At 44.4% G+C, this 27,325-nt stretch overlaps 1 protein-coding gene across 1 annotated transcript in view; it reads left to right on the top strand.

Annotated features, from left to right (window-relative positions):
* agap1 (ArfGAP with GTPase domain, ankyrin repeat and PH domain 1) overlaps positions 1-27,325 on the top strand; it is a 712,549-nt gene that overhangs the window by 426,669 nt on the left and 258,555 nt on the right. Inside the window, exons 4-6 of the mRNA XM_080198627.1 lie at positions 7,351-7,436; positions 9,996-10,137; positions 14,980-15,114. Of these exons, the coding sequence (XP_080054753.1) occupies positions 7,351-7,436; positions 9,996-10,137; positions 14,980-15,114 (363 nt within the window). The remainder of the gene's footprint in view (positions 1-7,350; positions 7,437-9,995; positions 10,138-14,979; positions 15,115-27,325) is intronic.

The following is a 27,325-nucleotide window of genomic DNA, read 5'->3' on the forward strand; positions in this document are numbered from 1 at the left end:
ACTCAGCATAGGCTACAGAACAAACCACAACATCTTCGGCCTGCTACATGTCTTAGCTGACTTTGCACCGTGGTGGAAATACCAACTGAGTCAATGGAGCAACAAAGATTTCTTGAAAACAGACCATAATTCTCTTTTGTTTCTCCTGCTCTTTTCTTGACCAAGGGTGGCATGATAGCACAGCGGTTAGCATTGCTGCCTCAGAGCGCCAGAGATCCAGGTTCAATTCAGGCCTTTGGTCACTGTGTGGAGTTTGCGCGTTCTCCCCGTGTCTGTGACGGTTTCCTCCAGGTGCTGTGGTTTGCTCTTGTTTCCTCCCACAGTCCAAAGATATGTGAGTTAGGTTGGTTGGCCATGCTAAATTGCCCCTTAGCATCAGGGGGATTAACAGGGTAAATGCATGGGGTTGCGGGGATAGCGCCTGGGTGGAATTGTTGAGGGTGCAGGCTTGATGGACTGAATAGCTTCCTTCTGCACTGGAGGGTTCTATGATTCCACGATTCTATGATTTGGCATTGAAATGAGAAATTGTGAATCCACATAATTCTGTAGCTCAGAGATCAGTGGTTGCTCAGTTGCTGAGTATAACCAAGTCTGAGGCTGATCTTTCCGAGTACAAAGAAAATTTAGGGACGTGGCAATAATGGAGAATGATGTATCTGAGGTAGATGGTCAGCCATGATGGTACAAGCTTAAAGATCAAATGACCTCCTCCAACTTCTATTTTCTGAAGTCGGAGTGTTCTTTCTGGGTCACTGCTTCCCAGAGGGAATGTGGCACAAAACCAGAAACAAAATTCTTTATCTATTGATAGCAAGTCGGTGATAAAGACCAGCAGCATCAGAGTCTAGCAACAGCAACTCACGTTTGTATGGCGCCTCCAACCAACCCAAGGCACTTCACAGGCAGGAGGTTAAACATAATTTGAGACCGAGCCATGCAGTGGGATCATGGGTGGAATTTTAGGGCCTTGCTTGTCCTGAAACTGTAAAATCCTGCCCAAGGTCAATGGAACTTGCCATTGTCCTCCCCTTACCAGCTCCGCTTTCCATGGCGGGTGGGACAGTAAAATTGTGGCCAATAGTAAGCTTGATCAGGGAGGACAGAGGGGCAAGGTGGTTTGGGAATACCTAATTCTAGATCTCCGGGTTAATGCAGCTGAAGGCCATGCAGTAGCAGCAAGGTGATGAAAATTGGAAATGCACAAGAGGCCAATTGGGTGGAACACAGATATCTCAGAGGGTTGCAGAACTGAAGGAGATGGTGAATAAAGAAGGGTGAGTCATGGAGGAATCGACATGACTTGTGACTGCAAAGACCTTGATGATGAATCACATTTGTAACAAATTGGATTGTTGGAGCTGAGCATTGTGTAACCTACTCAAAGCATCATGTTCAAATGTTGCTATGCCAACAGATTCATGGTATTTATTCCCTGATTACCTCTCAGAAACAAAATGAAAACAGGCTTTAAAACAAAAATCAACAATACTAATTGTTTTACATGCATAAAATGCGGGATACAGATACTTCAAAATAAAATGCGAATGTAGCTTAAAATTCTTGTCATCAATCTCAAAGCTATTAACAGTATCCAATTGATATGTTTTATTCCAGACGGCTCCGTGGCACAGTGGTTAACACTGCTGCCTCAATGCTGGGGACCTGGGTTCAATTCCAGTCTCAGGTGACTGTGTGAAGTTTGCACATTCTCCCTGTGTCTTTTTGATGGTTTCCTCTGGCTGCTCAGGTTTTCTTCCACAGTCCAAAGATGTGTGGGTTAGGTTGATTGGCCATGTCAAATTGACCTTAGTGTCATGGGATTAGCAGGGTAAATATGTGGGATTATGGGAATAGGACCTGGTGGGATTGTGGTCAGTGCAGACTCCTTCATCACTGTAGGGATTGTATTGTATTGTGTAACCTTGGTACCTTCTTGTGTGATCCAGTTAAACTCTGGCCCCTAGTTAGCTGGTAATATGCTTTCCCCAGCTAACACCTTGTGTAGTACCACATGACAAACTCTTCCTCTCCAATATATAAAAAAAAGCTTGAATTGATTCCTTTATTCCCTGATTGTATCTAGGTTTTGGTATAAAGTGGGAAGACAGCACAGTGTTTTTTTGAATTCTAAAGTAATGTATATACACCTTCTAAATTCTTCATTGCTGCAGCAATGTCTGTCTCTAATGAATCTTTCTTTCAAAGGCAGGGAGATTAAACCAATTTTCCTGTGATAGTTGTCAGCTAATCCTGCTGTTCCTCACCCCGAAGGTTCCTCATTCATTCTTTGATCTATATGGGATCAGCTTGAGATGTAGTTTCAACTGCAGTCAAGTCCTTGGGTCAAGGTTCCTGCTCTTGATTTCAAGTGACCTTTGCTAGCAAATAGAGATCAATGGAGCTTAAATGTATGAGGCCAGAGTTATTGGTGATGCCTACACAGTTAAATGGTTGGCTGACATTTGACATGTGAAGAATGGTGAGATACTGAAGAATTGCTGGTGACCAGAATGTGGGGGATGAAATATGGAAATGAATGAAAGACTTGCATTTGTGGAGCACCTTTCATGACCTCAGGATCCAATGAGTCCTATCGTCACGTTTTCGGTGTAGTCACTACTGTAGAAAATGCCAGTTTGAGCATGGCAAGATCCCACGAACAGCTGCAAAGTACTGACTAGATAATCTGATTTCAGTGACGATGGTTAAGGGGCAAATATTAGCCAGGACACCAGGAAGACCTCCCCTGTTTTTCTTCAAAATAGTAGGCTAGGATCTTTCACACCCACTTGATGGGGCAGATGGTTCCTCGGTTTAATATCTCACCTGATTGGCAGCATCTCTGACAGTGCCACACCCAGTATTGTTCTTAGAGTGTCAGCCAAGAGTATGTCCCAAGCCTCTGGAAAGGGAAAAAAGGTTAACTCATAATTGTTTTTTAAAATAGCAAGGTTTTTTTGCCTCTGGATGTCATGTGAAACCAGTGTGGCCTCTCCCAGAGCAGGATATGTTTTTAAAATAACTGCACTGTTTGAAACTATATTGCTAGCGCCAGTGTTTTTGTAGGATCTGTAGAAATCACTAACACGTTTTTATTTATATAGCATCCTTACTCCATAACTAGATCTCAAAATGCTTCACAGGAGCCTTATCAGGTAAAATTTGATACCAGAGCACCATGCTTTGGTTTTAAGACAGAGAGAGATATGGGCAACAAAGTGGTTGGCATTGCTGTCTCACAACACCAGGGACCCAGATTCAATTAGGGCCGTAGATGACTGACTTTGTGGAGTTTGCATGTTCTCCTGTGTGGCTTTCCTCTGGGAGCTCCGGTTTCCTTCCACAGTCCAAAGGTGTACAGATTAGGTGGATTGGCCATACTAAATTGCTCCAAGATGTGTAGGTTAGGGGTATTAGCAGGGTAAATATGTGGGGTTACGGGGATAGGGCCTGGGTAAGATGTTCCATCAGAGAGTCGGTACAGACTCAATGGAGCTGAATGGCCTCCTTCTGCACTTTAGGGATTCTATGACTCAGGGTGGGATATTTCAGTTGGTACCATCCTAGCAATTGTCAAGGGCCAGACAGAAACCTTGATTAAACAGCAGAAGTTCTGTTTACTGTAGGTGGAAATTTCTAAGACTGGAAAATCCTGCCCAGAGGTTTGAGAGGGAATTCCAGAATTTGGCAGCTGAAAGCAGGGCCAGTAGTGGGCAAAAGAAAACCAAGCAAGCACATAGAGGCCAAAGGAGCTTTCAGAGAAAATAAAAGATGAGGATATGGGAGGGGTATTTGGAAATAAGGATGAGAAATTTACAGTAGTTACTGGGAAACAGCATCCACAGGGATGATGGGCAGTAAAGGCTATTGTTTTAGCAGATAAATGGTCATGATAGTTCTTAATCAGATGATTATCAGTGTACTTGACTTTAGGAGCATTCTCTACTTACGGATAAAGATGATTCTTCTGATGGCAGGGGTGCTGAAGCATCTTCTTTTTCTCATGTATGTTATTACCAATGATAGTGGCATCACGACTAGCTTCCTGTATAGATTAGTATAAAAGCAGTGCTTATAAAATATCATGACAGCACAGATGGAGGCAATGCGTTCAGATCATAACAACATGCTGCTTTAAAAAAAAGCTTATCTCCTGCTTGATTCTTTTGCCAATTATCCTAAATCTATGCTCTGTGGTTACCAACTCTCCTGCCAGTGAAAACCAGATTCCCTTTATCAATTCTAGAAAACCTTTTCCAATTTCGAATATCATTATTAAATATCCACTTCTCTCCACCAAGGAGAACATTCCCAATTTCTCTTGTTTCATTCTATGTTATATAGAGAGGCTAACAACAACATCTGTAGGATTAAGGGGTGCTAGAGCCACTTGGATACATTGCCTGAATTTGTTTTAATAAATATTTGTGCTCCAATTTTCTCCCACTCTGCCAGAGCTCTTGCTATTGTGCACTGTTATGTAAGTGCTCCTGGGCGCTTAACCCAAGCCATCATTCTTGTGTGAGCCAACTTACTGTGGAGTGCATTGTATCCGGGATAGATCTTGGATCCAGCAGATGTCCTCCTGGGGGTGGCTGCTGGATAGCAATCAGGAGCCAACCCACGGAGACTTAATGAACAGTTAACCCTTCAAAGTAGGCTGTGACTTTCAAGCATCAGACTTTTAATTGAAAATATCCCCATTGCACAACGTGTAAGGCTGTATCAGGTTTTTTTTAAAAAACCTAATATTTGAGGAGGAGGATGGCTAACAGCTCATTTTCTCTTCTCTTACTCAGTTTGCATGTTTGACATTGTGATCTGCATTCAGCAATGATTTCACTCTAGCAGACTGGTCTTACTGACTCACAGTTCCTGCATGCAGGCTGCAAACATATGGCATAGAGCACAGTTTACATCAGCACCCCCTCGGGGGGCATTGGCCCTATTTCTGGCACATGTGCGGCACATTCATTCGCACTGTTCTGTAATTCTCCCCCTCTCCGTTGCAAGGATGTAATATTGCATTTAATTTAATGAGTTATCGGAGCTGCAGTCCAGCACCACTGACCTCTGTTAGAGAATCCAGTGTCTTCCATTACAGAAAGTATGGCCTATCTCCCTCTTATTGTCATTTGCCAAAAGAAATAAAGGTACCAGGTCACACAGTGTGGCAGAATTCACCGCGTTGCTGCGGCTAGGATTTAACTTAACTGACTGAAGCAAAATGCTGAAAGATTAAGAGAGAATGCTGGAAATTATCAGCAGGTATTGAGATAAATGGCCATTAACCTGACATGGCAATTCTCTCTCAGGCTCGTCAGCCCAACCTGCGGAGTGAGTCCCAGCATTTTCTGTTTATATTTGGGACTTAACTTTAACTGGACATTGAGAGCTTTGTGTTCTCTTCCTGGCCAGAAAGTAACCTATTCACAACAACTTGTATCTATGTAGTACCTTTAATGTAATAAAACATCCCAAGGTGTTCCACAGGAGCAATATAACTAGGCACAGTGACATAAGAAGGTATTAGATCTGGTTATCTTGGTAAAAGTGGCAGGTTTTAAGAAGTATCTTAAAGTAATAAAGGGACACAGATAGGTTTCTAGGGAGAAATATCAGGGGCTCTGCACCAAGGTCAGCTGAAGAAACTTGGCCTTGGTGAACAAAGAATTTGACCAAAAGAATGAAAGCTTTAAAATTGAGGCCTTGCTTAAATGGAGGCCAGTATAATTTTCAAACATTGGGATGAGGGATGAATGGGACTTGGTGCAAGTTAAGGTAGAGGCAATCCTGCAAAGGAAGACCCAAGGCATAATTTTTGGCCACATACTGTGTTGTTATTCACCCCAAAGGTGTTTGTTTTGGTTGGTCAGCCAGTGTCGGATTGTTGGATGAGTGGAAAATCCTCACGCTATGCAGTTGTCCTTGGAAAAGATGCCCCCACTTCCATAGAGCTGGCCTCGGTGTTTCTTGCACTCAGCCAAGCAGGATGAATAACAATGTTCTTAATTGGGAGTGAGAATGTTCACTTCATGTAAAACTGAGATGGAACCTGCCTGAATTATGAGGAACACTTCTATTCTTCAACCGGGAATACCGATCATTGCGCGTGTGTTATTTTGCTATTTGCTCCCGCTAATGGGAGCAGCAGTTTTCTACCTAATCTGTCACTCCCATAGAACTGTCTCACTGTCACTTTTATTTTGCTCACTCAATGTATATAGCACACTTTTTCCTTTTTTTAAAAAAAAGCTCATGAAACTAATGCATCAGTTAAACCAGGTAACTGTGCCTCTTCACAGCTGCTACTCCTGCTTGCGTTGAATCAAATGGCCCAATCATCTCTGTTATCTGATTCCAATGATTGTCCTAAATTCCAGTCTTCTCAGCTTTTGCCAGGGCGACATTTTATTTCTTGGCCCGCCTGTTCAATGGACCAATTGTAACCATCACTATTCACTACGAGGGTTGAGGACAGACTGAATGCTATTTCAGATATGAGAAACTTTATATTGGTGCTTGGAAGAATTCAAGAACTTAAAGGAAAACGGGATCACTTACAAGGATGTCATTTTTTTAATGCTTTTTGTGAAAGTATCACTGGGTGTGTGGGCAAGTTCAGATATAAGATACTGATCTACGTTAAATATTTTATACAAGGTCACAAACCTAGTCTTCCTGGGGTGCCCTACACTTCTGCTGTGGCCTTGATATATTCTCACATTGATGCACTGACAAGCAGAATGAGAGTCACATCTCATTGACACAAGGAGGCTGTGTGGGTGGCTGCACCAGGAAATCTAGAGGTATTGTATTATGCAGTGTGAGGATGACTGATGCTTTGTCTCTGACTGATGCAAGTCCAACAAATGTCAAGCTTTTCATTTGAGCAGAAACTAGCTTCTCTCGTGCTTAAAGTGACTGCAGAGGCCTAGAAGTAGTCAGATAATGATGCAAGAGACAGTGAAAATCAGGTATATTGAACACTTTGAGTTGTAAGTACCAACTGAAAGCCCTTGATTCAACCAACTTTGACAAAAAGAACTGCCTTTGTTGCCCCCACATCAGCAAACCATGATACACATTGTGCTAGAAGAGTCTTCAGTACATGTGATAGTTTTTTATAATTTGCCAGTAGAATAGATAAAATGAACTGCCTATCATATCACAATTTGTCTGTCCCCTTCCCAGCCATTATCAACCGTCTGTCGCTATGTGTTACCAGTAATTCATCTTTTGCTAGTGTAGTGTGTACATGCCCTGTAGTTGGTACCTTGTGTGTTGTTGTGGCATATCTACTGTCAGCCGTGCTTTGTCTTTCACAATAACCTGTTTCTGTGATAGGTGGGCGCTTTAAGAAAGAGATTGTGGTGGATGGCCAGAGTTACCTACTGCTGATCAGAGATGAAGGGGGGCCGCCAGAGGCACAGGTAGGTACTGCAGCAGTCTCTTTCACTCAAAACATGCCAAATAATATAATCTAGCAATCTGTATCTGCGGATTACTTGCGTAGTAAACTGCATTAGTGCGCCATATTTGAAAATGCTGCTGAAATCACTTATTTTAAAAGACAGGATAAAAGTTCTTTATTATACAATGTGAAAATGGGCAGTGTGGAGCTTTTCCATTATGGGAGATTAACTTGGTTTATGCAAGAATTAAATTGCGATCAGGATTGAATCTATTTTGGAGTTTGTTATGAATACAGTTTGTGAAATGTAATCTTTGATCCTGTATTTTCAAGGCAAGTCTTGCTGATATTGCCTTGACTTCTCAAAATTTTAACAAAATGAAGCAGCGACAGACTATCCCTCCAATGTTTTTCCACCTTCTGTTTTTGGCTATAGCTTGTTTAATCAGTGAGTGCCAGCATAGATGAATTAATCTGTCTGGTGCACAGGATTCTCACTGTATCATGCTGTGCTGTGTCCTATTGGGAATTTCACATCTTCACACAAAAAAGTATCTTAAAAATATTAATTGTATTTTTCAGGAAGTTTTTTCCCATTTTAATTTCCTTGCCAAGAAGACTATATTAAATCTACAGCATAGGGATGAGCCTCCCACCCTCCATTTTACTCGTTCAATGTATCCTTTTGTTCCTTTCACCCTTGAATGCATACCCGTTTCTCTTTAAATCTGGTTATACTATTCACTTCAAGCTTTCCCTGTGGTGGATAAAGAGGCGCCTCCAGATTTTTTAAATGAATTTATCATTGATTATGGGAGAAAGGCCAGAAAATGGCACTAAGTCACAATACTCGTTAAGAGAACTGGTGCAGACCCGGTGGGCCGAATGAACTACTTCTGTGCTGTAACAAATGGCGCCAGGGTCCCTGGTTCAGTTCTGGCCTTGGGTGACGTGTGAGTTTGTACATTCTCCCCACGTCTGCGTGGGTTTCCTCTGGGTGCTCTGGCTTCTTCCCACAGCATAAAGATGTGTGTGCTAGGTAGATTGGCCACGCTAAATTGTCCCTTCGTATCAGAGGGGTTTGCAGGATAAATATGTGAGGTTATGGAGATAAGGCCTGGGTGGGATTGTTGTCAGTGCAGGCTGAATGGCCTCCTTCAGCACGGTAGGGATTCTATTCCATGATTTTATAACAATTCTGTGATTCTGTTTCTGTAAAATACGTTGGTGTATAAAGGGGATTCGATGCAAAGGACCCTGGTTGATAGATGCTGCAGTTGAAAGTTTAGGTCTTTTCTGCTAGTATGTGAATAGTAAGGGCTGTCCAAGCCCAGGTGCTCAGAAGTGGGTTTAGTACTTCAACTGGTTGACACATCTTGATTTAAATATCAACTTCAAAGGAAAGGAGTCTTTATTTTCCTCAAAGGCCTGAGATTGTTAACCTCAGACCACAATTGTTCCCTCTGTGTGTGGGCTGCTTGAGAGGTGGGGTTGTGGTGGAGACAATGAGAGCAACACTCTTTAAAATCCAAAATGGTTGAAACTTAAAGGTGCCTTTTGATTAAAAAAATTAAGAAATTCAAGTTGAAGTCTGTAAAAAGGCTCAGAAGAAACAAGCAGCAACAGTTTTTGTCCTGAGGCAGCCTGACAAGTTGACACTGAGACTGAAGATCGTGCAGAGTGAGTTGTGTTAGATGCTTGAGTGAAACCACTAGCAATCCACTCCAGCTGTTTAAAGATCATGTGAGATGAGTCCCTGTGATAGGAGCACACTTCTCTAGCAGAGAGTGAACGTGTGAGGTAGTCCTCGAGACAAGGTCAGGCGTAGTTTAGGTCACCCACATCTCACCAGATTGCAGTGTGTGCAGGTACCGAGCTTGATACCAGGGTTAATAACTTTTTTTTAGATACCTCTCTTGAAGCAGGTTATGTGAAAGGGAAGAGATTGAAGTGAAAGAATTGTTCATCACATTTGATCTGAAGGTGTTTGTCCGTTTGGCACCATAATTAAAGCAAGTGGCTTTTAATTATTTCAGCATAATCTGCACCTGGCAACTTCATCGCGTTTGGGACTTTTTGAAATGGAACTCCATATCAAGTGATTGGACTGATGATGCAATTTATGGAGCTAATATAGGAAGTTACTCAATCTAACCAAATAATGAGAAATAAACAGAGTTACATGTTTGTGTCTGTAAAAATGGGATATGAATAATTAAATAGAGGTTGGCAAATGAGAGCATCCAGTGAGTCACCTGCAATTTATACCCAATTTTGCAAGTTACACTATTACAGCTGGTTCAACAACTGCATGTTTACAGGTATTGGCGGGAAGTTAATGAGCTAGAAGTCATTATTTTAAAGAGTGAGATCAGGGAAGTGTTGCTTTTAGTGTTTGCTTTTGCAGGGACACCCTGTTGTTTTATATTGCCTTCACCTTATTGAATACGGGACTGAGATTGAGTGGGTTTCTTTCGAGCCTTTGGGGGAGCGGTTAGTGGGTAAATGGAATACAAGGTGTTGTTTGTGTTAATCAGCTTCAGCCAGTTCCTCACTAATTGACCTGATCTCCTTCCAGTTCGCAATGTGGGTGGACGCAGTTATCTTCGTCTTCAGTCTGGAAGACGAGAACAGCTTCAATGCGGTCTACTACTACTACACCAGGATGGCTAACTATCGGAGCACCACTGAGATGCCAATGGTACTGGTTGGGACGCAAGGTAAGGAGGGACCAGTTGCCAAGGTTATTTACCATTCAGTGTACATAGCATTGAGCATAGCCTCATATATGCAGAAACTGAAATGTTGAATCACTCATGCTAAATAACATAAATGACTAATCCATGATCTAATAGTTGCGTTCCTCCGGAGTTTTCTTGTGTTCTATTTCTTGCTTTATCTGCTCTAAAGTCATGTGTGATGCTGATGGTTGGTGATACTTCACAGCTTTGTGGATTTACAGAGTGGAATCAGAACCTTAAAGCTTGCTCGACACCTTGTAACAGGAAAAGCACTGGGATCCTAGTCCTTGTACTCAAATCATAGCCTGACCCTCTTTCAGCCTGACACATATACCTCACCATTCCATTCCTCTTTCCTCCCCTAACCCCTCATCTCACTTCACGATAACTGCAATGTCTTCAGTCTGCTTGGTTTCGCTGCCTGGAATTGCCTCGCAAGCCTTCTGCTCCTTTGAAAAGTTTTATTTTGAAGAGGATAGAATTTGTGCAACACAATTGGTGAATGGCAAAAATTATGATAAAATAGCCAATTTGAGAGGAGGAAAGCGCATCAAATTAACCAGTAAGAAATAAAACACTTGAAAGTTGGCATCTCCTCCAATCAGTGGTACTTTTGTTTATAGATTAGGTAATTCAACGAGGGGTTGGATAAAACTCTTTTAAATCATAGGTTATGGAGCTTGGGAAATGAATGGAGGAACCTTTAAATCTGAGGTATAATCATCCTATATAATTCTTTAATGTGCTTATTACGGTAACAATCAATAGACTGTCTGAATCAGGTACTGCTTTCCTCTTGTTTTCATAGCATCTTAAAATGGAGTAAACTTAAGGTAGTTCTCTTTTCTGTTCTTTTATTGGATTATTCAACTCCATGGACAATGAGCTAATCACGACACTATGGGCGATGAGCCAGTCACTACTCCATGGGCGATGAGCTAATCACTACACCATGGGCAATGAGCCAGTCACTACACCACGGGTGATGAACCAATTATTGTACAGCATGCGAAATGAGCCAATCACTGTACAGCATGGAAAATTACCCAATCACTGTACATGGTGTGTGATAAACCAATCAGGGTTGGTGTGCCCTGTGGCCAGTGAACCAATTTCACAAGGTTAGGGTTCATGAGGTTGGGGAGAATATGTTAGCATGGATTAAATATTGGATAATGATCTGAGAGCAGGGGGTGGGAATAAATGAGTTATTTCTGGGATGGCAGTGTGTAATTAGTGGGTTGCCACACAGATCAGGGCTGGGGCCTCAGCTACATGCAACGTATATTGATGACTTAGATGAGAGGACTGGGAGAAACTCAATTTGTTGATACAAAGCTATGTGGCAGTGTAAGCTGTGAAGAGGACACACAGGGTAGTATTTTATGGAGACAATGGAAGTCTAGCCCACTGTCTGGAGAGCTGACCAGAGCCTCTTTTTAGTAATATTGTCTGAATTAATTGCCAATCTGGGCAACAGTGGGCCTTCCCCAGGATTAAAGGCCTCACATCCAAGAGCTGCTAACTGATCCTAGGGCAGCAGTTCTGCATTGCTGGGTACTGCCAGCAGGAATGTGGCTGCTGCTGGCAACGCACCTATCCAAGGCCCAGGAGCGCTTGAGGTATCCAAGCCACAGGTGAATGATGATGGGATAGGGAATCAGGTAGGAGGGGTGTAGGAGGTGTAATAGCTGGGCTGGGTGCTGGCTCTCTGTGGGCTCCTCCTTTTCCAACGCTGGGTGACTCAATCAGGTGCCTTCAAACAAGGAGCCTGCCCCCCCAGAAGCTGCAAATAACCCCATCAGGATTTGTTAACCAGGCTTGACACATGGCACACGGCTAGGTGAATGCCAGTGGTGGAGGGATGTAGGCAGCCTCCTATCTGTGTGCCTCTAACCCCAAAGCAATTGTGACTTGCCTACCAGTGAGTTCCTTCAGAGGGCGCCAATTGTCTCATCTGGCAGCAGGAAGACTTAGTCTAAGTGGTCAGTCCAGGAAGTTTCTCTGGATGTCGAGATCCCTAAACGCTCACCGGTTCCAATCTATTGCCACATGCCTCTTCCTGGCCAGGGGTTTCGGGGAGTTACTGCCCTTTGATGGGCCGACAGCTCTTTCAGGCAGGGCATCCTGTTCCTGAGAGGCTCTCTAGCCTATTAAAGGCCAATAGCTTTTTAAATGGCTGTGAGGCAGCTGGTGTTCCCCAACCCTGGAGTATATGAGGGGGGGGAGGCGGGGGCAGCAGCAGCCCTTCATGGTATGCTGGCTCTTTCACAGAGCTGCTGTGCTTCGTCCCACACCCTTGCTCTTTATCCATAACTCAAGTTCCTTGGGTACCTGGGCAGCTCCCATTTAAAATTATTATTTATAGAATCAGATTCCTTTATCTTTTCAGGTTGCACGTCCCTGATCCCAGCAACTCTCAGTGAAAACATTGCTACACATCCCCTCTCTGCATATTTGACTGATGATTTTAAATTGATCACCTCTAGCTCTGGGTACCCTCATAGATGAATTACGGAAAGTTCACTTGCAGATACAGCGAACAATTAGGGCAGCTAGTGGTATGTTAGACTTTATTACATGAGAAAGGAGATTAGGTGTAAGAGGATATTGGGGCTATACCTGAAATACGATGCTTAGTTTTGGCTTCTGTACCCAAGAGGGGGCATCAAAGATTCAATAAATTGATTTCCTGGGAGTGTCTTTTAGGGAGAGATTGAGTGGGCTAGCCCATTGTCTCTGGAGTTTAAAAAATGAGAGGTGATCTCATTGAAATATACCCGGAGCTTGACAAGGTGGAGACTGAGACTGTTTTCCTCCCTACCTGGAGAGTTTAGAATTAGGAACCTATAGTGTCAGGATAAGGGGTTGGTCACTTAGAACTGAGGAGATGAGCACCTTCACCCCAGGGGGTTGTGAACCTTTGGAACTCTCTACCCCAGTGAGCTGTGGATGCTCGGTCGCTGAGTATAGGCAATGATCGTATCACCAAGTTCTTGCAATGCTGCTGTGAAAATGGCAGAACACAGAATGTAAAGGAGAGACCTGTTTAATCGAGGTGCTCGGAATCACCGAAGGTTCTGGTAGAGCAAATAAGGGTAAAACTGGTAAGAAGGTTGTTGAGCAGCAACTTGCTTCAGCTTGCCCATGTCTGCCTGTGAGTGTGAACCTTCCACACACCTGACGAAGGAACACCATTTCTGAAAGCTTGTGGGATTACTATCAAATAAACTGGTTGGACTTAAACCTGGTGTTGTGAGACTTCTTACTGTGTTTGCCCGTGAGGGTCCAAGTGTTTTGAACCGGCTTAGGAATATTGGGAATCATTGCAGGAAATGTCTAACTTTTAATGGGTTACCTACTATCACCACATTTACAGTGCATTTCATAGATTTCTTCTGTGTGCTATTTGTCGCACTGAGTCTTTTACAAGTAGCGATCAAAGGAAACCTTTACTCAGAGCTTTTTGCTGTGTTTTTCAAACTGCGAGTCTAGCTTTTCACTTTCAATTAAAGTTAAACAAGTAAGTTTGTTGGCAAATTTGCACCATCCTCTGTGTTTCTGCATGTTTTATAGGTTGCTACAGCCCTCTGCTGGCTGCCTATGGTTACTTACTAATGACAGTCCTCAGCCCTGTTAAGAACTAAATTTCATTAATCTTCTAGCACAGAAAGAGACCACTCAGCCCACTGAACCTGTGCTGACCTTTTGAAAGAGCTATCCAATCAGTCCCAATCCCTTGCTGTTTCCTCATTGCCCTATAGCTTTTTACTTCACAAGTATTTTTCCAATTCCACTTTGACAGTTATTATTGAATCTGCTTCTACTGCCCATTCAGGCAATGCAGCATAAAAATATTTAATCTTTTCACCAAAGGAACTATATATTGATCCTTTGAGGGAGTGCAGCATGGATTTGCTAGAATGATACCTGGACTCAGTAACGATGACTATGAAATGATCATCGATTGTCAAAAAACCCATCACCCACTCATGTCTTTTAGGAAGGCAAATTCAACATCCTTACCCAGCCTGGCCTACATGTGACTCCAGATCCACAGCAATATGGTTGATTCCTTTTGCTGTCTGAAATGGCCGAGTGAGGCACTCAGTTCAAGGGCAATTGTGAGCCTTGCCTAAATCTATGAAAAAAGCAAAAACGTCCCTCACCCCTGATATACCACTCTAGTAAATCACCTTTCAAAGACCTGACATCCTTCCTGAAGTATGTTGCCCAAAGCAGAGCATGGTATTCCAGCTGGGGCCTAACTAGAGATTTTTAACGCTTTAGTGCAACTTCCTTTCTCTTGCATCCTCTCCCTCTGATTACAAAGCCCAGCTCCTGCATGTTTGTACAATAGCTTTATCAGCTTATCCTGCCACCATCAGAACTTTGCATACAATAATCTCTTTCTCTCTGCTTGTGTGGCCCAGTAAAATTTCATTATTTAGTTTAGATTGCCTTGTTATATTTTTCCTCCATAGGTTCATCACATGGCACTTTGTTGCATTAGATTTCGTTGTCTGCCTTGTGCCTGCCCAGCGTGTGTTCCTGGAGTCAGATTCTGCTTTCAGCTGCTCAAGGCTAGTTGTAGCTGGGCTGGTGCTATTGCAGTGAAACCAGCTCAGGAACTTTGATTTGACTCCCTAACCGATGCCAGCAGGAACTGCACTGGTGAAATGTTTATCACATGGGGGATGGGTATGCATTGCAGTCCCTTACTCTAACTGTGAGAGAGATGTTGAGAGCCCTGGTTGGTTTTCCAGGTGATTTGCCAGTTCAGCGTGTGGTGAACTGCTGTACGTGTTCTCTGTCCCGCAGATGCCATCAGCGCAGCGAATCCACGTGTGATAGACGATTCCAGGGCGCGGAAGCTCTCCAACGATCTGAAGCGATGCACTTACTATGAAACGTGCGCTACCTACGGTCTGAATGTGGAGCGGGTGTTTCAGGACGGTGAGGCATTTGTGCTTCTTCTGAATTCTAATTGGAACTGACAGCTATTGCTTATGTATCTTCCTTATCTCACAGGGAGTAGTTAAAAACCATCATACCTCCAGGACTAAGGCAGGGCACTGGGTTCAGAGCTCCAAGGCAACAAGCAAGGCACTCGGACTGATTTCTGAGGCCTAATTGGCTGCTGCAGAGACAGGTTGTGAATATGTAGCTATTTGGTGTTTGTTTGGAGAAACCTACCTTTTCGTCAACTCCTGTCAAAATCTTTGGCATTAAAATGGTGTCACACCGGGAAAAGGTTTGGAAAGCACTAGTGTGTGTTTGAATGCTCAACTGTCAAAATGCAGCTGCTCCCCTTTGTGTTCACATTGTGCCACCAGTTTGGCAGCATCAAAAAGAAATAGTACAGACTGCCCCCTGCACTCTTGTGCAACACCTGTATATCATCATCGACTGTTCAATTCTGATACACAGCTGCCTTGTACAATATTCCTTCTTCCAATTGTCTTCCTACAGCTTGTTTCACAGTCATTTTTATAAATAGTTTTTCTTTTAACTTTTTCTGAGATCCATCCATGAATTGAGACAGCCATCAGTGGCTTTCAGCACTGTTGTAGGGGAGCCAGTCTTGAATAATATACACATCCCAAGTTCTGTTGTTGGTGACAAATCACTCGAAACTACCTGCTGTTTGCTAAAAAAAGATGAATTTCTTTAGACAGTTTGTTTTCATGGAACTTTCAGTTAGTCAGATATGAATGATTCCTGACGCTATTTGAAATTAGAGCTATAATAGAAAGACACTTATGTTCATACAATGTCTTTCACAGTCTCAGAGTGTCTTATAATGCTTTATAACCAGTGAAGTGTAGTTACTGTTGTAATGCACTACAGGATGGTATAGTGGTTAGCTGCCTCACAGCGCTGGGGACTTGGGTTCAATTCACAGCTTGGGTCACTGTTTGTGTGGAGTTTGCACGTTCTTCTCGTGTCTGCATGAGTTTCCTCCAGGTGCTCCAGTTTCATCCCACGTCCTGAAAAACGTGTTGGTTAGGTGCATTGACTCGAACAGATGCCAGACTGTGGCGACTAGAGGAATTTCACAGTAACTTCATTGCAGTGTGAATGTAAGTCTTACTTGTGACTAATAAATAAACTTAAAAAAAACTTTAAGGAACCCACAGATAGCAACATGATGGAGACTCAATGATCTATCTTTGGTATTTAAAAGCAGAAAATTCTGGAAATATTCAGCAGCTCTGGTGGCATCCAGGGAGAGAGAAGCAGAGTTAACGTTTCAGGTCAGTGAACCTCTGTCCTGACAGGTACTGCTGGACCCACTGAGTATTCCCAGTGCTTTCTGTTTTAGTTTCAGATTTCCAGCATCTGCAGTGTTCTACTTTGTCTTGTTAGTGATGTTAGCTGAGGGAAAAATATCGACCCACGAGGCCGGGAAGAATTCCTCTGCCTCGTCTTCCATTGATGCAGCGCAATCTTTTATATGTCCACCGGAGAGGACAGGTGAGGACCCCAGTTTATTGCCCCATCCAAAAGACGGCACCTCCAATAGTGCTGCAATGCCTCAATACTGGCACTGGATTGCCATAAATTGTCAAATGGTTATAGCACAGAAGGAGGCTATTCATCCCATTGTGTCCATGCCAGTTCTCTGCAAAAACAGCTTAGTCAGTCCAGCTCTCCCCCCCCCCCCCCACCCCCCATCGTATTTTCCTCATAGCCCTGGTTTTAAACACCGCTATCAAATCTCCTTAAGCCTTCTCTTGTGTAAGGAGAACAGTGTCTGATTCTCTACATTATCAAGATAACAGAAGGCCATCCCTGTGTCTGTGTGCCGTGTGTCTGTATGTGTGCAAATGCCTGTGTGCGCATGAGTGTTAATGCACACGTGCGAATGTCTGTGTGCGTGTGTTTTGTCCAAATCTTGTGTATGATGTTTGTGTGTTCTTGTACTTGTAATCACTTTAATTGAATAGCGGAGGGCATAACAGATGAGCACTTCATTTCAAATTTGTTGTTACTGGATTTGATGAAGAGCTATCATATTGCATACTGCCTCACCCCAGCTATAAAACACAGCTCTGCAGATGAGCATGGCTGTCTGCTGAAGTGTAGCTGAAACATGTAGAGAGAAATCAGCTGTCCTACAACATATGTAGACATATATAGGCATCCAAAGGTATGCAGTTTAAGTGGATTGGCTACACTAAATTACCCCTTAGTGTCCAAAGATGTGTAGATTAGGGGGATTAGTGGGGTAAATGCATGGGGTTACAGTAATAGAGTGAGGTGGTGAGCCTGGGTAAGGTGCTCTGCTGGACATTGGTGCAGACCTGACAGGCCCCCTTCTACACTGTAGGGATATGATGTGTAAGTGACAATTCATATTTTGCTGGGAAGAATAAGGAGCCCACATACTCTCTGGTTTTAAAGGAAAGGCTAATTGGGAAGAGGAGCAGAGCTATCTGATGGCGCAGATAAACATAATTTCCAATATTACAACAGTAACTACTATTCAAAAGTACTTTGGTTGTAAACCGCTTTATTAGTGTAACTTCACACGTGCACTTTTTTCCCTTGGGGAATAGTGGGACAAGCGGTGGAAGGATTCCTGAGTTGATTATCAGCCTGTTGAACTGCATTATAAATGGTCTTTTTGTGGTCAACAAGTCCCGCCATTGGACTTGAACCAGGAGCTTCTGGTCCAGTGGTAGGAATGCCACTGTGCCACAATACCTCTTTGTGAAGTTCAGTGACTGAAAAGTGCTATATAAATGCAAGTCTTGCTTTTTTGTAAGGAGTGACACAGGTTAAACCAGTTGATAAAACTAAAGACAAAGCAGCAGGGTTTCTATCTGGAGATTTGGAATTGAAAGGCAGAGAAGTTACATTGAATTTGTACAGAACCTTGATAAGGTCACACTTTGAATGCTGTGAACCGTTCTGACCTCCATATGGTAAAGGAATACAGAGGCACTGGAGAAGGTGCAAACAGAGGTTCAGAAGGGTGTCACTGGAATCATGAGGGTATGCTACCAAGAAAACCTGAATGGACTTGTGGCTCTTCTCTCAAGAAGAGAAGGCTCAAGGTTAGAAAATTTTTGAAAATATGAAGAGTGTTTGACTTGGAGAAAAGTTGTGTGAGAATCCAATATTGAGGGCCAGAAATATGTTAGTCACTAACAGTTTGCGGATTCAGGAGGTACTGGTGAAGAATGTGGAACTTGCTACTATATGGAGCTGTCCAGGTAAATACTAGTTCAGTGGAAGCTAGTTAAACAGCAGTGAGAAATGACTAGAACGATATGCTGATGGTGTGGGATATAAACACAGTGTAAATGTGTTGTGCTGAGCAGCCCGACTCTGCAGGAAGTAGGCAATATTGTATCATTTTCACAACCCAAGTCTAAGGAAAATTAGTAGCTGAAAAATCTAGTTAAATATAATTGGCTTTCACCCATAAGAACTGTGCCAGTCATTCTCACGATTTGATAAAAGCGGTTCGTTTTACATGTAGGAAGAAATATAGCAGTCCCTCTAGCATGTGACCGAATAAAGATCATTTAATGAAAACTATCCAACTAAAAAATTAACCTGCCTTCTCGTGATGTCAAATGCGGCTGTTTTTCCTGCTTTCCAACATTCACATCTTCTGTAAGCATGATTTTAACCCTACACGGAGATGGAATTTAAATGAGTTAAAATCTCACTCCGATATCTCCCAACTTGTATCTGGAATAATAGTGCCCTCTGGTGGATAGGTGTTACAGGACTCCAGATTTTAAAACAACCGGATTAGTCTTTTTTCATGCAATGCTGTCTCACTGATAATTCTTGAACACTTTTTTTTGAAAGTAGATTACTTTTTCGTTGAACACTAAAAACACTATTGAAATTATTATTGAGACAAACTGTATTTATAGAATGAAATTAAATTACATACGATCATAGAAATCCTACAGCGCAGAAGGAGGCCATTTGGCCCATCGCGTCTGCATTGACTGCAATCCCATCTGGGCCCTATCCCCATAACCGTACTTCTTTACCCAACTAAATCCCTGACACTAAGGGGCTATTTAGCACCTATTGGCTATTCACCCAACCCACACATCCTCAGAGTGGGAGGAAACCAGAGCACCTGGAGGAAACCCACACTGGCACAGGGAAGAAGGTACAGTCTCCACACAGTGACCCAAGCCGGGAATTGAACCCAGGTTCCTGGCGCTGTGAGGCAACAGCGCTAACCACTGTGCCACTGTTTGCCCTCACGATTGAATGGAGATAAATAATGCAACGCTGGTAAATTCTGAAAGAAAATGAGCAGAAGTATTTGAGGAAACATGCCGACAACCTGGCAAGACAAAGTAAACACAGTAAGAGTCTCACAACACCAGGTTGAAGTCCAACACGTTTATTTGGTAGCAAACGCCACTAGCTTTCAGAGCGCTGCTCCTTCATCAGGTGAGTGGGGAGTTCTGATCACAAATAGGGCATATAAAGGCACACACTCAGTTTACAGAATACTGATTAGAATGCGAGTCTTTACAGCTAGTCAAGTCTTAAAGGTGCAGACAATATGAATGGAGATAGCATTGAACATAGGTTAAAGAGATGTGTATTGTCTCCAGGCAGGACAGTAAGTGAGATGTTGCAAGCCCAGGCAAGTCATGGGGATTACAAATAGTGTGACATGAACCCAAGGCCCCTGTTGAGGCCTGAACCAGGGATCTTGGGTACATGTCACACTATTTGTAAGCCCGTGACTTGCCTGGGCTTGCAACATCTCACTTACTGTCCTGTCTGGAGACAATACACATCTCTTTAACCTATGTTCAATGCTATCTCCATTCACATTGTCTGCACCTTTAAGACTTGACTAGCTGTAAAGACTCGCATTCTAATCAGTATTCTGTAAACTGAGTGTGTGCCTTTATATGCCCTGTTTGTGATCAGAACTCCCCACTCACCTGACAAAGGAGCAGTGCTCTGAAAGCTAGTGGTGTTTGCTACCAAATAAACCTGTTGGACTTCAACCTGGTGTTGTGAAACTTCTTGCTGTGTTTACCCCAGTCCACGCTGGCATCTCCACATCAAGACAAAGTAAAACAGCCCAAATGCCTTCACCAGAGCATTATCACGCAAAACATGTAGTCCGAACCACACAATAAATGGATTTCCTTTGCTGCACCATTGGTGGCAGTGCATTCATCTGTCTGAGCTCTAATCTCTGAAGTTCTTTTCTTAGTCCTCTCCAATTCTCTGCCTCTCTCCCCCTCCCCTTAAGAGACTTCTTGACCAAGCTTTTTGTTATTTGGCCACAAAGCCGACATGACTCATTGTAATACTGTCTGACAACATTCCTGTGAAGTGTCTTGGGATGGTTTACTCTGGTAAATATGCTATACAAATGCAGCTGTTAAGTTACTTGGTCACTATGTCAGTGTAACTTCCTCCAGCCATCTGCAGAGGTCATCAGCACTCACTGAAAACAAAGTCAACTATGAGAAGCAAAGAGAACACATGGAAAAAATTCATCCTTGTTCCTCTGCAGTAGCAATTACATCACTTAAAGAAAGATGTGAAAGCAGTCTGATAGGAGATTGTTTGACATCTCACCGTAATGACACTGCATTTAGCAGGAGTCCCCCTAATAACAATACTCCCATTTAATAGAAGATCTCTCAATACCAATGCTCCCAGTTAACAGGGGAAATCTCAGGAGTGATACAGTCGAAGAGTGGTCGTGGGACATTGAGTCACTCTATCTTCCTCATACAAAGGTGGAAATGGGCCGCAAGTGTAAGATAGCCCTTAAAAAAAAACAATCGAGGATTTGGGAAAAGCGTCTTTACCCTAATACTGGTGAAGAACTTGCTACTCCATGGAGATGTTGAGGTAAATAATAGTTGTGGGGAAGCTATCTAAACAGCAGCAGGAAAGGGCCAGAAGGGTATGGAAACCCAAAGCTACCCAGCAGCCAGAACCCATTCCATCAATGGACAGAGAGTGCAAGAAGCAGAATTTGTACCCTTTGTTCTGAGTGATTATTCTAACATGTTGGGAATGTGTTGTGACGGCCGCACAATTGGCGATGGCAGTGGATTCATGTGTTGATGGCAAATCAAGCTGATACAAGAAAAGCCTGATTCTCAGGGAGTCCTTAGGGCTTGATTCTGTTCTTGAAAAAGAAAGCATGCACGACAGGAAATATTACACTAATAATTTTTGCTCACATCAATAAATTACAGAATGATGGGTAATTAAAGCAGATGATTAATTGCTAATGCATAAATACAAAATACAAAGTGACAGTGTCAGCTAGGATAAACTGTCTCCCCTTCAGCTGGACAATTGGTGTTCAGGATGTTTCACTGCTGGCACTAAGATTACAGTAGATAATCCACAAATATAAACTGTCTCAATTTTACTGCACTCCATCAGACTACACCAAAAACAGGAAGACATTGGCAAACTATTCCAGCTGTTCATCACTGTTGTGAAAGGGAATGTAGTTTGATATATCGGCTCAAATCCTTCAAACTTCTGCCCTCCTACCTGCTACATCTGAAAGTATTACTCTGGCTTTACTTCCTTTGAGATGTCAAGAGGGATAATGTAACAGTTAATACAGAATGATATAGGGTATGAGCCAAGCCAGCCAAACTGAAGGAGGGCAAAGTCCTGGTTCCTGGATTGCACCTATAAATGCTCAGTGAAGCTAGTGAGAATAGCAGAGGCACGAATGGCCACAGCTGACAATCCCATCCACAAAGGAATAATCCCAGAAAACTGCCAAACAACAGTAGGAAAAAGAATGAATGCGGAGAACTGTGGAGCAGTTAACCATGGACCACTCAATATAGTGGTAAGAAAAATATTAGAAACTTTGAAAAAAGAGCAGATGTAAAGTCTTTGGAGACAGAGAATCAGATAATCTGAAATGATGTGCATTTCTAAATGAAAGATCACTGTTAACCAACTAAATTGAGTCTTTGGCAAGGACAAGGCTGGGGCCTATGTAGCAGGCTTTTGATGGGATTTGAGACATATCGCCAAGGTGATGGTGTGTGGAGTTAGGAATAAAACGGATTGAAAGATGGAGACTGAACAGTATTGGCTGTTACCAAAGTAACAAATGATATGTGAATGTGCCAAAGGTCTCTCTACTAGACCTGGCTGCAGCCTTTGGCACAGTTGACCACACCATCCTCCTTCCAACAACTCACCCGGTGCTCTGCTTGGTGGGATTTTTTAAAGCTTTAAAATTCATTTACGGAATATGGGTGTCGCTGAATCGGCCAGCATTTATTGCTGATCAGTGGTTGCCCTTCAAAAGGTGGTGGTGAGCTACCTTCTTGAACTGCTGCTGCCCCTGTTGTGTAGACATACCCACAATGCTGTTGGGAAAGGAATTCCAGGATTTTGACCCAGCGACTGCAAAGGAACAGTGATATATTTCCAAGTCAGGATGGTAAGTGATTTGGAGGGGAAATTGCAGGTGGTGGTGTTCCCATGTGCCTGCTGCCCTTGTCCTTCAGATGGTAGATCTCATGAGTTTAGAAGGTGCTGCCTAAGGAGCCTTGGTGAGTTCTTGCAGTGCATCTTGTAGATAGTACACATCGCTGCCACTTTGCATCAGTGGTGGAGGGACTGAATGTTCGTTGATGGGGTGCAAATCGAGTGGGCTACTTTGTCCTGGATGGCGTTGAATTCTTGAGCGTTGCTGGAGCTGCACGCTTCCAGCCAAGTGGAGAGTATTCCATCACACTTCTGACTTGTAGACCAGCTTTGGGGAGTCAGGAGGTGGGTTAGTTGCTTCAGGAATCCTAGTCTCTCATCTGCTGTTGTAGCTAAAGTAATTATATGGTATAATCCAGTTCAGTTTCTGGTCAATGGTCACCCCCAAGAAGTTGATGGTGGGAGATTCAGCAATGGTAGTGCCATTGAATATCAAAGAGTGATGGTTAGATTCTCTCTTGCTGGAGGTGGTCATTGTCTGGCAGTTGTGTGGCATGAATGTTACTTGCCACTTGTCAGCCCAAGCCTGGATATTGTCCAGATCTTGCTGCACTTGAACATGAATTGCTTCAGTATCTGAGGAGTTGCAAATGGTGCTGAATATTGTGAAATCAACAGCAAAGAGCCCTGTTTCCGACCTTATGGTAGGAGAAATGTCATAGATAGATAAAGCAGCTGAAAATAGTTGGTCCTGAGAAACTCCACAGTGATACCCTGAAACAGATGATTGATCTCCAATAACCATGCCCTGGGCGTCACACTTTAGAAAGGATGTGGCAATGTTAGAGAGTCTGCAGAAAAGATTAACAAGAATTGTTCTAGGGATGAGGAACTTCAGTTAGAAGTTGGGACTGCTTTCCGTGGAGGAAGGATGATTGGAGAGGAAGTTTGAGATGCTCAAAATCAGAGGAGTCTAGACAGTTGAGAGAGAGGAACTGTTCCCATTGATGGAAGGGTAGAGAACCAGAGGGCACAGATTTAAGGTAATTGGCAAAAGAAGCAATGGCGACATGAGGAAAAACCTTCTCACACAGTGAGTGGTTAGGATGTGGAACTACTGTCCTGCTTTGCACCGCTGAGTGTATTCAGAGTCTTCTGACTTGGATCTGTCTTGTAATCCAATTCCTTTTTTGAAAGTCTCAACTGACCCTACCTCCGCCACACGCTCAGGCAGTCTGTTCCACATCCTAACCACTCTGTGCACTACAGAGGCCACCAGCATAAATATCATTAAAAACTAGGGAGTGGAGCCTATTCTAGCTGGAGAGGCTGAAATCAGTGCGCTGAAAGGGCCACTGCACATGCGCCAATCTGTCAGTGCCACGATCATTGCATGCGCACTGGCCCTGCACTGACAGCCTCCCGATTGCTGGCCAGCCCTACAACCCCCATAACGCCTGCTCCCCAATTCTCCATGGGCCAATCGCTGGCCCATGGGGGAACAAAATCAGTAATTAATAAAGATGCCTATTAGAGTTTGAGAGTGTATGCGTGCATTTGGCTCACTCAGTCTCAGGGTGCTCACTCACCCTCACTTACTGTGTGACTGGTGAGTATGTCGGGATGAGGGTAAATGAGAACCCTGAGACTGGATATGAGACACACATGCACACATACCCCCCTGCCAACCTGTTCCCCCCCCCCCCCAGCTCTCTCTCTCTCTCTCTCTCTCTCACACACTCACACACACACACACACACACACACACACACACACAATTCCACCTCTCTTACATACACACAATGCCATCTCTCTCTCTCACTCTCTCTCACACACACACACACACACACACAATTCCACCTCTCTTACTTACACACAATGCCATCTCTCTCTCTCTCTCACACACACACACACACACAATTCCACCTCTCTTACATACACACAATGCCATCTCTCTCTCTCACTCTCACACACACACACACACAATTCCACCTTTCACATACACATGCAACACCATCTCTCACACACACGCAACGCCTCCTCTCATACACATGCAAAGCCACTTCTCTCATACACACAATGCCACCTCTCTCACTCACAAACACACACACACACACACACACAACGCAACCTCTCTCTTTCACGCATGCCACCTCTCTCACACGCAATGCCACCTCTCTCACACGCAATGCCACCTCTCTCACACGCAATGCCACCTCTCTCACACATACAAAACACTACATCTCTCACACACACACACAACACTGCCTCTCTCTCTCACACACACACACAACGCTGCCTCTCTCTCATACACACATGCAATGCCATCTCATACACACACACGCCATCTCTCTCATACACACACGCAATGCCATCTCTCTCATACACACACGCAACGCCATCTCTCTCACACACACAACGCTACCTCTCTCTCACACACGCAATGCCACTTCTTTCTCACACATGCAACGCCACCTCTCTCTCTCACACACGCAACGCCACCTCTCTCTCACACACACATGCAACGCCACCTCTCACACATATGCAACGCGACCTCGCTCACACACACGCAACGCCACCTCTCTCACACACACGCAAGCCACCGCGCTCACACACGTAACGCCACCTCTCGCACACGGGCAACGCCGCCTCGCGCACGCGCAACGCCGCCTCGCGCACGCACAACACCGCCTCGCGCACGCGCAACGCCGCCTCCCTCGCGCACGCGCAACGCCGCCTCCCTCGCGCACGCGCAACGCCGCCTCCCTCGCGCACGCGCAACGCCGCCTCCCTCGCGCACGCGCAACGCCGCCTCCCTCGCGCACGCGCAACGCCGCCTCCCTCGCGCACGCGCAACGCCGCCTCCCTCGCGCACGCGCAACGCCGCCTCCCTCGCGCACGCGCAACGCCGCCTCTCTCACACGCGCAACGCCGCCTCTCTCACACGCGCAACGCTGCCTCTCTCACACACACACAAAATGCCATCTCTCTCTCGCACACGCAGTGCCGCCTCTCTCGCACACGCAGTGCCGCCTCTCTCGCACACGCAGTGCCGCCTCTCTCGCACACGCAGTGCCGCCTCTCTCGCACACGCAGTGCCGCCTCTCTCGCACACGCAGTACCGCCTCTCTCGCACACACAGTGCCGCCTCTCTCGCACACGCAGTGCCGCCTCTCTCGCACACACACCCTAATAGAATCATAGAATTACTACAGTGCAGTGCATTCAGCCCATTGAGTCTGCATTGGCTTTCTGACAGAGTGTTTTTATCCAGGCCTTCTCCCCCGCCCTGACTCTGTAACGCCACACATTTGGCATGACTTGTCCATCTAACCTACACATCTTTAGACACTAAGGGGCAATTTAGCATGACCAATCCACCTAACCCGCACATCTTTGGACTGTGGGAGGAAACCAGAGCACAGAGGAAGCCCACGCAGACATGGGGAGAATGTGCAAACTGCACAGACTCATTCTCTCTGTTGCTCACACTCACCACCACCCCCTTGCTGGCGGAGTGAGGACCCCTGCTGCGCGTGTCACTCGCACAAACAGTTTCCCTCTACACCCTCACCCCAAAATCTTCCCTTTCTCCCCAATATACTCACCACTGCTATTGTTCACTATTTTCCAGTTGGAGCCTGTGTCTCTCCCACATTTACTGCTAATAGGCTCACTGTGAACCAAAGTAATTGCAAATGCGGGAGAGGAATGGCCTGTGATTGGAACGGCAGAGCCTTCCACTCCATTTACCAGCACTTTGAAAACTGGTTCCATGGGCTGGATAGAAAAGCACAACAGCTGGATCTGTCGGACAAGCTTGTGTTCAATAGACAAATCTCGATTAGTGGCAGACGTTGATCAGTGCAGGTAGGAGCTGAAGTCCTGACTACCTGCACTGACCAATGTCTGCCACTAGATGGAGCCCAGGTCTTGAATGTGAGTTTATGAATGGGGCCGCAAGAACAGACTCTGGGGACAAGCAGAGGCAAGGCCAATAGAGGGAGGAAGAGCTGTCAACAAGAGTGGAAACATGGCAGGAAAGGCCATGCAAACAGACAGGCCACGGAAGAGAATGCCTATGGCAAACGGCATTGAAAATAGCAATATTAAATGGATATGCAGACACAATTACTTAACGTTCAGCAAGGCAACGTTAAGTGAGGATTTGCTCTTGACAAAAGTGATAAAAAACAGCAACATGAGTTGATAAAGACCATCATGATTGCATGATACGGTTTGCATTGTGGTAAGAGCAATATTTAATGCTTTCCCCTCCACCACTGTGAGGAGCTTGGATGTTTTGTTTATTCATTTGAGGATGTGGAGTTTGCTGTCTGGGCCAACATTTACTGCCCATCCCTAATTGCCCTGGAGCTGGGGAAGGTATTTATTAAGGTGAGACAGTGATAAGTGGGACCCTGCCACCTTCCCTGCTCCACATTGATTAAGTCTGTGATGGAATCTATCCTGCCACCAATTAAGCCCTTAGGGGGTAAGTCTTCTCACTGCTGCTGGATGGGTCTGTTGCCAAGTTGGATCACAAAGTGCAAGCCTGTGCCAGTTGCTTATGGTTCCCTAGGAGTGGTGTGGGGGAGGGGAAACGGGGGTGGAGACAGAGTGCAAGGAGCCTCTTTAAAAGTACACTCCCTTTTGGGGGACCTCCATTTGAGGAGGGTGTGCCTCTTTACCTTGCTGTTAACCCCACCCTCCTCCCCTCTCACCGTGAACACCT

This window comes from Carcharhinus amblyrhynchos, chromosome 11 (assembly GCF_965287045.1).
Source record: "Carcharhinus amblyrhynchos chromosome 11, sCarAmb.v2.hapA, whole genome shotgun sequence".
Lineage (NCBI taxonomy): Eukaryota > Metazoa > Chordata > Chondrichthyes > Carcharhiniformes > Carcharhinidae > Carcharhinus > Carcharhinus amblyrhynchos.